This window comes from Plecotus auritus, assembly GCF_963455305.1.
Source record: "Plecotus auritus genome assembly, chromosome: 5".
NCBI lineage: Eukaryota > Metazoa > Chordata > Mammalia > Chiroptera > Vespertilionidae > Plecotus > Plecotus auritus.
In genome coordinates this window covers 53,781,846-53,794,798 of record NC_137776.1, presented here as the reverse complement: position 1 = coordinate 53,794,798, position 12,953 = coordinate 53,781,846, and the positions used below count along the sequence as shown (strand labels likewise).

Genomic DNA, 12,953 nt, shown 5'->3' with positions numbered 1-12,953 from the left:
CTGTGTGGTCTTTTATTCTCTTAATGTGGTAAGTCTTGCCAGTTGTCCAAGGAATTAGGCTAAGTACTGTTCTTTAGTCTTAATAGCAAGCATATAAAATAAATTTTTTATTGGTACTTTTGTTGTTAGAGTGGGAAAAATAGGCTTACAACAGGCACTTGATCAATTTTCAACAGTTTTAAAAGCCTTATTATGTTCTCAGTTGACTTTCTCCACTCTTGCTAATTAGAAGAGCTTCCTGAAAGTTACTTTAGGGAAGGACTTTGGACTCCAGTCCATGTGTATTTTATTACACCATGTTGCCAAATACCAACTAGTGATCAATGTTTAGAGTTAAGAAGCATTTTTAAAAAACAGTTCTGTCTGTTTTTAATGGATATTAATCCCCATGGGAGGTAACAGAAAAATTTCTTGGGGTTCCCCTAGCCAGAGAGTCATAAAGAACCCATTTACCATTACTAAGGAGAGTAGCCATCCATCCCTATATCAGCAGGGCATAAATTAGTTTGGCCTTTGCAATTTGTACACAGTCAGAGAAGAGGGTTGGGCATTAGAGGCCCCAGGAGGCCAATGCTTTTATCATTACTCCAGGCACTTGGGACTGCATTACATCAGAACCTATTCTCACTAGCTATGCCCTGCCCCTTATTTTGATAAGTGGATAAGGAAGAGAGGTTTTCCTCTTACTTAAAATTAAGCTACTTGTTAGGAGCTGATCCAAGATTAGACTCCAAATTGATGACCATTCATTCACTGAGCAAGCACTGGCGTACATAGTCAGTCCATGAAGAATCTTATAGTAAAGGGTGAGAAAAATGTCACTTACATCAGTAGTTGTGATACAGTGTGAGAAGTATTGCTAAACGCATCAAGCAGGTACTATGACTGGAGAGGGGCCACTTAACCCAGTGTGGTGCTGGTCAGAGAATATTTTTTGGAGAAAGTTTGGGTCAGTCAGGCCTCTTGGGCAAATTATCTAGATTTCTGAAACTTCCATTTCTTTGTTAAAACTACCTTATAGGATTTGGGAAAAGATGACAGAGAATAAGTACAAAGTATCCGGCCCTGATGGGTACTCACTAAAGGCTGACTATATTATTATAAATGGAACGAGGAACCTAAACTATGTTTTAGGAAAGACAGACACTGTTTTGGGGAAAATGTACTCAACCTAGAACCATTCTAGTCAAGTCTTCACCAAGCCACAAAGTTAGACCAGGCATTTAGGGCAGCCAAGCGAACACTAAAGAAAGAACCCCTTAAACTTGGTTCGGAGTGTCCCCAGGAAGTGCAGGAGGCCCTTTGGCACACATGGCAGAAGAAACGGAGGGAGCCAGAAAGGAGCCTTCCCTAGGAAGTGGGTAACCCCGGTAGTAAAGGGAATAGGAGGCAACAGATGCCCGAACTTTTGTCGTGCTTTGAACTAACGTGGTCACAATGAATAATTTCTCCAAGTTCTGTATAGCCACCCAAGCTGGGGCAGTGATACAAGTCACCAGAGCAGAGGTTCTAAACTGAGAGTACATGGATAGATGGCATGCATTTGTGCTCTTCTGCACTTTTTTTCTGGATAAAACATTCATTTTTTAAAAAAATATATTTTTATTGATTTCAGAGAGGAAGAGAGAGGGAGGAGAGAGAGAGAAACATCAATGATGAGAGAGAATCATTGATTGGCTGCCTCCTGCATGATCCACACTGGGGATCGAGCCCGCAACCTGGGCATGTGCCCCTGACCAGAATCGAACCAGGGACCCTTCAGACCACAGGCTGACGCTCTATTCCCTGAGCCAAACCAGTTAGGGCAAAACATTCATTTCTTTCATCAAATTCTCCAACTACAAATCATCAAGGTGTAAAATGTTGAAATCCTAAGCACATAAAGTAATTCAGAACTTTAGCTCAAGGTCACAGGCAACTCCGGCACAAGGAACACATACATAATTGGGGAACCCTACAATTATTTCTCAAATAAAAATGCTCATTAGGCAGGAGTGCTCCTAGGGTTCTTGGCTTAAGCAGACACCTGGACAAGAGAAGTGTATTTGGCCAACTTGTGCTTTGCTTCTCACATTGGCAAGCGACCAGCAGCATTTTTCACATTGGTGGTGCCCCATTGAAACACCTTGCGGGTTTTTACTTTGTGAAATCATTGCCAATCTTTATCCTCTTGGTGGTAATTATGTTAATTTCTTACCAATGGGTTCTAGTAAAAATGGCCCTAGTATTGTGGAAAAAAATATTTTTGTTGTTTAGAGAAATGCATAAGCATTCTGAGAATGTGTGAACTCCTAAGTGTTCGAGGCATTAAAATCTGATGCCAACTTCTTAAAATAATGGTTATCTTATTTTAGCAGGGGCCACATCTTATAGTCAGTGTTTGAGAATAGTGTAAGGTCAGTAATAGTGTCAGTATTAGGGGAGAACATCAAAGGTTACTTAAAATCATGGTTTAGAAAAAGTAAGGATGAAAGGATTTAATACAAACTAACTCAGGTAAAATTGTATCCTGATAGTTAAGGACACATCGGGATAACTAAAGATATCATACCAAAGAATAAAAATAGCACTTTTTTTTTTTTAACTGAGCTCTCCTTTCTTAACTATTGGAATAAAACCTATACACCATTGATTGAGCAACTGTCGTCTTCATCCTCTACCTGGCCCAGTAGATAATCTGGTTGATGAAGTGTGACATTGTAAATAATCTTGCTAAGCTTTTCCCACCTGCTACCACAGATGAGCCACACACCAGTATTTTCATCAACCTGTTGGCAATGCCTTTCATCTCATCCTTTGAATTTGGTGAAGTCCCAGCCCCTTGGTGATTGAAGCAATCAGCCTCACCTTATCGAAGTAGTTAGAACAGAAATTTATCATAGTTTGTTAGCGTTTTGTGTTTGCTGGAAGAATTTGATGAGAACACAAAATAAGTATTTTGTTCTTTGACAAGTCATGAAGAAATACCCCCTATGTCAGGTTGTTTAACGTGCCACATCACCAGGCAGAAGGGTCTTTGTTAATGACCTTGCAGCTAAAGGTCACTCTCATGTTGATTAACTACAAAATTAGCAAGGAAGCAACAAGAGATAAGCCCAGGCTCCCAAGTAAAGGTGAACCGAGGGCTCTACCTGCCTCCCTTTGTTCCTGGGAGAGTAGCAGGGAAAGCTCCTGGTTGAGCAGACTCCATGGAATAAGGACCTACCAGGTAAAATGACCTGGCAATTCACAGCTCACCACTTTTTTTCCATCAAGCCCAGGAATAGACAGCATCTTACTAAAAAGACATCCCCATTACTATATAAGGAAATTCTCGCCATGACAAAATTACCTCCTTTTAAATAATATATTTTCTGCATCAGTGATAGGCCAAGCCTGACCTTTACCTATTAACCACCACCCACCTGTCACTTTTTCTAAATTCTTTGATAAATTTATGATTTACCCTAATGATTGTAAATGTTTTATTTACTGTGTTTAATCTGATTGGTTAGGGACAGAAATATTCTTGTATGGTAGTCAGTTGGTAGGTGGCATTTCTTATGTAACTGTATTTGTTGATTTCATAGTCATTCTTTTTTCTCACCAAGAGTCAAGAGCTCCAGTTAGGGTTGTCAAAAGAAATGCAGGATGCCCAGTTAAATCTGAATTTCAGATAAACAACAAATAATAAGTATAAATATACCCCAAGTGGTATTTTTTAACCTAAAACTCAAATTTGTCTGGGTGTCATGTTTTTATTTGCTAAGTCTGGCAACCCTAAAGTGGTTTTTCTGCAAATCAGATAACTTGCTCCTCAGAATTGAGGGATTCATGATATTCTTAAGGCATTTTTCCTGTGGTCATTTTCTTAAAATACATAGCAAAAGCATTAGGAAATAGGGGTGGATGTCAGAAGAAAAAAAGGATTAAACATTAGATGAATATAAATGGGATAGTAAGAACTCAATGTGTTACCTATGGAAACTATGAAATATTTGGGATATCAAAAGAGTGCTACCCAAGGTTTAGTTCCCATTCTTCTTCCAAAGGCATTAAAATTTCCATTTTTATCTAACTTCTTGATTTGGAAACATTTATACTTCTTTACTACTTTTTCATTAAATGTGCTGAGAGGCTTCTGAGCAGTGGTTACATCTAATACAAATATGAAATAAGTCTATATGTTAATCAACAACAGATATCCAGGATCACAGAGTTTTAAAATAGTTATTAATTAAATTTGACAATAGAAAGGGCATGTGGGTACAGGAAAAGAGGAAGCTGTCCAAGTGGTGAAATCATGGACCATATTAATAAATGAAAAAATAAGATAAATCAGTGTTAGCCAAGGAGAGAATAGTGACTTTGAAAAGCAATTGAACTTATTGAAGCCTCTGAGTGAGTCTCTGGAGTATTACCTAATTGGGTGGCTCCCTGCCTACTGGTCATGTAGTTGAACGATCAGAGCCTGGCACCTGACCCAAGGTGGGCTTCTTCACCCCTTGAAACATTAAACTTGAAAGGCAAGACATAGAGAATAGTTGTTGGGCTTAAACTTGGTAATAGTAGCACTTTAGAGAAAAGATCAAGGAATTTCTAGTCAGAATCCTAGAAGCTGTCCTTATTCCTACATTTCCTCAGAGGAAATGCATTTAGGTTTTAGCTCTATCTCAGATTGCATGAACTAGTTTAGTGTTTTTTCAACAGATGTCTTTGTGCTTAAGTTAGCTATAATTCGCTTTTAGGTTGCTTGCAAGCAAAAAAAAAAAAAAAAAATATATATATATGACGTTTTGAGGTCAATGTTATCTCTCATTTTGATTCTCATTCAATCAAATATATGAGATACATTGTTAGTCAGGAGAGAGTGGTGAATGAGATGAACATGATTTCTGCTTCATGGAGCTTTCAATCCAGTGAAGAAATCAGACACTGATAGAGAAATTGAAGTGTGGAAATGGAAAGGTTTCATTCATTCATCAAACACATATTTATTAATCTCCTATTATATATAAGGCATTGGCCGTGACCCCTGGAACACTAGTAAAGAAAACAAAGATCTTTACCTTTAAATGTTTTAGCTGGAGACAAAAATAATAAGCAATAAACATTGTTTTTTATGCAGAAATACATAAATAAATAACATGGATATAGAAAGTGGTGAGTGCCATGGGAAAATATTTTTAAAATGAACCAAGAAAAAGGCCTAGATACCAGAGAGAAATGACAGGGTGGAGAAGAAACTAAGAGATCATTCAGGCTAAAATATTGACAACAAGGTCAGTGACTCAAAATGAAGATGAAGAGATTAGCCAAAATAGACTGTTACGGATTTTATAAGCCATTTGAGGATTTTGGACTTTATCCTAAGGCAATCCAAAGCCACTTAAGAGTTTTAAACTACAGACTGACATGATCAGATTTGCATGTTAAATTTATCTTTCTGCCAGCAACCTGGAAATCACATTGAAAGCAAACAGTAGTGGATGGGACAAAATAAATAGGAGGCTTTTGTCCTGGTTCAAGTAAGAAATGGTGATGCCCTTGACTAGCATGTGTGTCATGAATTGGAAAACAGTAGTGTAAAAAAAGGCTGTTATCAGGGTTTAGATTTTCAGCTGCTCACATTTAAAATAAATGAATACCTACCCAGCTTTATCTTCTGCCTAAATTCTTGTATTCTTTTCTTTCCTAGTGAGATAGTATACGGTAGATGATGTAGCAGAAAACCACTCCACTGTTAGGTCTAAATCAAGGGTAAGATACTGGTAAGCAGTGGGACATTTTGACCCTCACAACTTGTGATGACATCTTGTTACACTCACATTTTTTTTTAAAAGGCAGTGAAACCAGATAGATGTTATACTTGGTTGTTGCACAAGCCATTTAGCACTTAACCAATTGCATGGGTATAAGGTTATGCCCTCCTGTAATTACTTAAAATTTTTTATCTTAAGCATAGACACTAATTCTACTCTAAGCAGTCAGTGCCTTTTTTTTCTTTGACATGGGTCTAGCTTAGGCTTTTTCAGTCCCAAAAATGTAGATAGAAATTATATCCAATCTTCAACTCCATGGTTTCAAGTCTTGCTGGTTCCAAATGTAATAACAAAGGGGGAAATGACTTTTAATTCTCTTATCACCCCTCCCAAGATTCCCCCTCTCATTCTTGGAGAAGTGAGAAAGGTACTCATCTCACCATATTGGAACATGGTTCCCTGTACCCCAATTTAGTGTCTTGAGGACCCTGCCTTTCCTAAGGGAGCTGGGGAAACTTAATGATGTGGTTTTTAACTGTTCCCATTGCAATGTTTTATTATAAAAATGTACTTTAAAAAAATAGGTTTTCATCTTGTATTACTTTGTGTCTTGGAGTTTCTCCCTCATGCATTTCTTTGCATCTTGTTTGAAGTGAACCATTTTAAAATTTATATTCCGTCCTACTTTTATTTCAAGAACTTACTTAAAATATCTTTCTCTTTTCCGTGCTCAGATATGCATGAACACTTTATGCATTTCACACTCTTTTAGATGGAGAAAATAATATGCTAATCTGAATAGTGGTAAAATCAGAGTCAGAATAAAGATTTTATTCTCAAAAGTGTGGACAATGCACTATCTTCTTATTGCGATCAGTTTTCTCCATTGTTAATGCAAGTGCAAAAAAAGACATGGATTACTAAAACAGGCTGCAGAACGTGAATTTAGGAGTGCTCACAGTTCGATGGAGCCCAGCATAGTGGCTGGACAGGTAACATATTCTACTCCCTTTTATATCCCCTACTCCACCCAAGGAGTCAAATATATTCATACCAGTTCCTCAACACATGTGTAGATGAGTGGAGTACATTGAAATCAGTGATAGACCTAGGAGACATCTCATACTTATTGAAGCCTAATAATTTCACTAGAAATCACATCACGGATGGCCTTTTGACTAGGAACTGAGTGCTGGGTTCTGTGACTCTCTAGGGCTGGTATGTGGACATACCCAAGAAAGGACAAGTCCAGGGAGAAGCTGCTGGAGAGCAGACTAGAATGAGACAAGTGGTCCTCCAGTTTGAGTGCTCATCAAGATCACCTGGAAGCCTTCATGAAGCATAGAGTGCTAGGCCCTGCCCCCTGGGAGTTTCTGATTCAGATGAGCTGGAGAGGGGCCTGAGAATTTGCATTCCTAACAGTCTCCCTCCTGGGTGATGCTGAGGCTGCTAATCCAAGTAGCCTTCTGTGAAAGAAAACTACCGAATTAGATATTGAAGAGCTGGCCCAGCTAAGGGGATCTAGGTAAGCTGCTTGCTCTGTGATCTGTGCAGAGGAGGGATAAATTTAGAGATTTCTGTGGTCAATACCTGGCTAATGTAACTAAGTGGGCATCAGAATAGTGTTAAGGGTCTTGCTTCCTCCTGATCAAAGGGCTGATGGCTACGCTCTGGCAGGAAAAGGAGAGAATGACTTCAAGAACTCAAATGAGAATTCAAATGAGCTGACAAATGGGATGGAAGATAGAATGCATGGAATCAACTTAGTAATGCTTTCAGCTAAGTTAATCTAATTTAGCAATGTAAAACCAAGTACATATGTCTAAGCTAATTTATACATAGGTTTTCTCCAAAATATCCTTTCACTGCAAGGAAAGTTTCCGTCCTTTAGCTGACTATACACACATCAAGGTAAATGGGGAAGGTGGAGACAGCCCAAGGAGAAGGGAAAGCCCATACATCCCAGAGAAAGGACTTAGGAGAAACCATGCCTGCTCCCCACCCCTCACCAATCAGTGCTATCTCCCAGGTAAACAGCCTTAGATAGTTCCTGAAACAGTGGCAACAGCTTCAGCAAGCAGGCATCATGGGGACACATTTCACCTTATTGCAATATTGAAATGGAAACTACCTAAAATTTAGAACTGATTTCATATGCTTCACTGTACTCAGCTAATTAGGTTTCTTTCATTTTAAAACTTGAGCATGGCATTTGTGCATACTTATCTGTGTTTCTTCCAGATGAATTTTTTATAAGCAGTAATCATTTAAGACTTTGGGGGACACTGGCATTTGTTTTCATTACAGAATTTCATGGATTCCGGTGGATTTTCTTAATTTGCCAACAAGAGGGAACAGAGGTATTCCAATAAGATGAACTATGTCCAAAAAATGGTACATTTTGGCAAGCAAATGGTCAAATGCCCATATTTAATGTAAAGTAATTTTTGTTAATTTGAAGATATTTTTTGAAAAAACCTGCTTGGTGATCTTTCCAAGGTGAAGCTCAGCTCATGTATAAAAAGCCACTTAGAAATGACTCTGGGGACCTTGGCTGCACATCCAGCGGTCACATATTTCAATGCTTCGTTGCTCCCATTCCTGTTCCAGGTACATGTGACAGCGCTGCAGCTATGAGTGGAATTTTAAAGAGGAAGTTTGAAGAAGTTGACGGCTCCTCGCCCTGCTCCTCCGTGCGGGAATCTGATGATGAAGTTTCCAGCAGTGAAAGTGCTGACAGTGGGGACAGTGTCAATCCATCCACCTCTAATCATTTCCCCCGTGAGTACAGAATCCATACCTGAAGCCGATTGTCTGGGTCTGCAGTGAAAATAATTGTATCAACTTGGTCCTTTTTTTAGCCTTCATTACCATTTCTTTTATAATTGATCTAAAAACAAATCATGATTAAATAAAAATGAAATATGTCGGCGGCAACAGTGGATTCCTTTAGGTTGCTGTTGGCAGTGGATTATTTGGTTTTGTTAACCAACTGATTCAATAAAAAAAAAGATATTTTATTATTACTTTTTGAAGGAAGCAGTCTACGCTGGGAGTAGATGGGGAAAGACAAGTAAAGGCACAAAATAATTTATCCTCCTATACCTGAACAATATTCTGGGTTGTATTGGGGAGTTGAAGGTCTAGTTTAGGATGAAAAGGAGCTTAGCCAGCTATGCATTAAGAGAACAACAACAACAACAAAAAAAAAAACAGCAAAAATCTCCCAAGTGTGCAAGTGCATGCAGTTTAGACCTCTTTCCTACTCATCCCTTTATTCTCTCATCCCCAAGAATAATATTTAAAACTCACAAAAAAAAAAGAAAAAATGTGTGGTTTCTCTTTGATTCCTTTTCTTCCACACGGTAATATCCTGTCTTCCTGTCCGTCAAGGTATTATGAGGTTTGAAAGAATGATGAGAAAAATTCATAAAGTAATACAACCTACAAGCTAAAGGAAACTTACTAGTAACAGTTAAATAATCTCATAAATAGAATTTTTGTTTCTAACAGGCTGATTGTAATATATCATGATAGATAACTAGTCTTAGTTTTTTTTTTAATTTTTCAATTAAGTGGCTGAGTATATTAATATGATTCTATAATATAGAATTTATTTTGGAAATATGACAACCCAGAAAACCAAAAGAATTAACTATATTTTTAAGAGGTGATAAGGGACTCAATAAAACTGTTGAACATGAAACAAATATACAAAAATCAACATCGTTCCTTTAAATAAACACAACCAATAGAAATTATAGTGAAAGAGCAATTGCAACTATTATAATGGGAAAAATCATAAAATATTTAAGGACAAGGTTATTGTGTGATGTAGGTGATTTAAATGTATTTATATATGTTATGAGGATATGATCTTATGTTTTTGATTCAAAAGAAGAAGTAATTTTACCAATTTTTGTCTTAATATTAATAGTGATAATAACAATGACATTATCAACTAAAACGGTTTTGTGAAGATCAACAGAGCAGGTGAGATAACAACACATGAAAGGACTTTGTAAAATGTCAAATTCTAAACATATCCTATCTAATAAAAGGGTAACATGCAAATTAACCACCACTCCTTGACAAAAATGGCAGCGCCCATAGCCACAAATATGGTGGGGCCCATAGCCACAAAGATGGTAGCGTCGGCCGGAGCCATGGAGTTAGTGGAGCGGGTGGGAGGCTTGGCTTCCTTTGTCGCTAGGTGATGAAGGAAGCCAAGCCTCCTGCACACCCAGGCTGGCCGCTGAGGGAGACATGCAGGGAGTGCAGTGGGAGACATGCGGGTAGTGACTGAGGTTCCCTCTCTGGGGGTTCCAAATCCGCCATTGATTCCTTTCACCGCTGATTCCCCTCCTCACAGGTATCCTCCACACAAAAGCCATTCCATGCAAATACGTCATATCCTAATGGGTGAATCCTAAACTGAATGAGTGTCACATCTGGGCAACCTAACTCCCATTAGAAAAAGGACCTGGGAGGATGGATTCAGGAATCACAGAGCCATCATGACCTGCTCGGTCTCTGGAACTGCTGTCAAACACAGGCAGTCTGAGACCCTCCCAAACACCACCTGAGCTAAACCTGAGAACCAAGGTATTTTCAAGGCCCAAAGTTGATGGGAGTAAGGGGGCAGGGGAGCAAAGCAAGCAGAACAGCCAACTCAACCAAAGATGCCGGAGCCTAAGATAATGCAGAGAAATGTCCTGGCCACCGATGCTCTCCTGCAGACGTGGTGCCCACACCCAGCTGGGGCGAGGGGGTGTGTACGTGTAGAATTTAAGGCCACCGGCAGGAGGGAAAGTCGAAGCATTCCTAAGGATTTTTTGTACATGTCCCACAGTCGAGAAGCAGAGTCAGAATCAAGAAGCGAAGTCTTAGCGCTGGGGTGTTTAAAAGTATCTAAAAATAGCAGTTCCATCGCCGAGTCCACTGCCATGTTTGCCATGGACGGGAGGCCCACAGAGGACTTCCAGGGCAGCCCTATAACCTCGGGGGCAACAGCAGCTCTGGACAGGGAGAGACTGCAGGACTTACAGTGCTCAAAGAGCTAGCGCCACAAACCTTGGCCTATCTGGAAGCTCAGTGCTGCTGGAAGTTGCTGGCCCCGCCTTCTCCAGCATGGTGGAGAAAGGCTGGGAGAGGAGAGGCAGATATGGTGGCTCCAGTTGGTCCAAATCCTGTAATTGTCTCCATTACCTAACCTCTGTGCCCTCCAGGACAGCCTCAGTACCAGTGCAGAGGAGACTTTGGAGAGGGTAGTGGTGAGGAGAATGTTTCTGACTCTGGATACCAGTGAGACCACTTTCAAGAGCCTTTCTAGGGCTGGCAGGAAAACACAGCAATGAGGGAAGAATAATGTCTCAAAATGAAGAGGTTGTTTTTGTGTTTTGTTTTGTTTTTCTCATCAGCAAAATGTGAGTTATTACCTAAACCACAGACTTTGCGAGAATTAATTGAAATAAAATTCCAGAAATTGTATAACAGCCAGGCTGAAGTGGATAGGTTGGTTGAGCGTGAGTGTGGTCCTGTGAACGGAAAGGTTGCAGGTTTGATTCCAGGTCAGGGAACATACCTGGCACATACCTGGGTTTCAAGTTGGATCCCTGGTCAGGGCTCCTAAGGAAGGCAATTGAAGGGATGTTTCTTACATTGATGTTTTTCTCCCTCTATCCCTCTCCCTTCCACCCTCTCTAAAAATCAATGGAAAAAAAATGAATTAATGCCATATCTACAACTGTGGATAATCTAAAAAGAAAAAATAAAGAAGTGGGGGGGGGGGCCCTAACCAGTTTGGCTCAGTGGATAGAGCATCAGCCTGTGGACTGAAGGGTCCCAGGTTTGATTCTGGTCAAGGGCATGTACCTTGGTTGTGGGCACATCCCCAGTTGGGGTGTGCAGGAGGCAGCTGATTGATGTTTCTCTCTCATCGATGTTTCTAACTCTCTATTCCTCTCCCTTCCTCTCCGTGAAAAAAAAATGAATAAGATATATTTAAAAGAAAAAATAAAAACAGGGTAAAAGAAGTTGAATATGTAGTTTATAATTTAAAACGTATAAAATAATATCACTTTTTAGGGGCATGTATGTTATCTATACTAATAAAAGGTAATATGCAAAATTAGACCGGACATCCATCCAGATGTCCTTCCGGACAAAGCCATGGTGGTGGGGGCTGAGGCAGAGGCCATTAGGGGCAATCAGGCTGGCAGGGAAGTGGTTAGGGGGTGACCAGGTTGGCAGGGGAGCAGTTAGGCGTCGATCAGGCTGGCAGGGGAATGGTTAGGGGGTGATCAGGCTGGCAGGCAGGCAAGCAGTTGAGAGCCAGCAGTCCTGGATTGTGAGAGGGATGTCCGGCAGTCGGACATCCCCTGAGGGGTCCCAGATTGGAGAGGGTTCAGGTTGGACTGAGGGGCAACCCCCCCCCCCTGAGCACAAATTTCATGCACCGGGCCTCTAGTGTTATAATAAAAAATCATAGCTAACATTTATTGTATACATGTTATGCTCCTATGGCTTTATATAGCCATCCTGGAAGTACCACTCCCTTCAATGTACAGAGGATACATCTGAGGCTCAGAGAAGCTAAACATATTGCCCAAAATCACACAGGATTTGAACCTAGAGATACATATACTTGTCCCACTCCATAGTCTTCAACTTTTTCATTATCCCATTCTGCCCCTTAATTATATAATACTAGAGGCTCGGTGCACAAAATTTGTGCACCGGGGGGAGGGAGTGTCCCTCAGCCCAGCCTACACCCTCTCCAATCTGGGACTGCTGGCTCCTAACCGCTTGCCTGCCTACCTGCCTGATTACCCCTTACCTCTTCTGCCTGCCAGCCTGATTGCCCCCTAACCACTCCCCTGCCGGCCTGATCGCCCCCCTAACCACTCCTCTGTCGACCCAATCGCCCACAACTGCCCTCCCCTGCTGGTCTGATCACCTCCAACTGCCCCCCCCCCCCGCCAGCCATCTTGTGACGATGTGGGGGTGGCCATCTTGTGGCGGCCATCTTGTGGTGGCCCTCTTGTGACGATGTGGAGAGCGGCCTTCTTGTGATGATGTGAGGGTGTCGCACAAGGGCGCGAGAGCCACCTAGGCTTCTATTAGTATAGATTGAACATATCTTTAGATTATTCATTATGAGTTATAAAAAAAATGCTTGAATTAGTGAAAAGAGGTTACCTTTCTGGTTAT

General features: G+C 40.5%; 1 protein-coding gene across 3 annotated transcripts in view; it reads left to right on the top strand.

Moving 5' to 3' along the window:
• CSRNP3 (cysteine and serine rich nuclear protein 3) overlaps positions 1–12,953 on the top strand; it is a 201,669-nt gene that overhangs the window by 112,114 nt on the left and 76,602 nt on the right. For all 3 annotated transcript variants that reach the window (XM_080667296.1, XM_080667297.1, XM_080667298.1), the window contains one exon: positions 8,352–8,522. In XM_080667296.1, the coding sequence (XP_080523422.1) occupies positions 8,352–8,522 (171 nt within the window). The remainder of the gene's footprint in view (positions 1–8,351; positions 8,523–12,953) is intronic.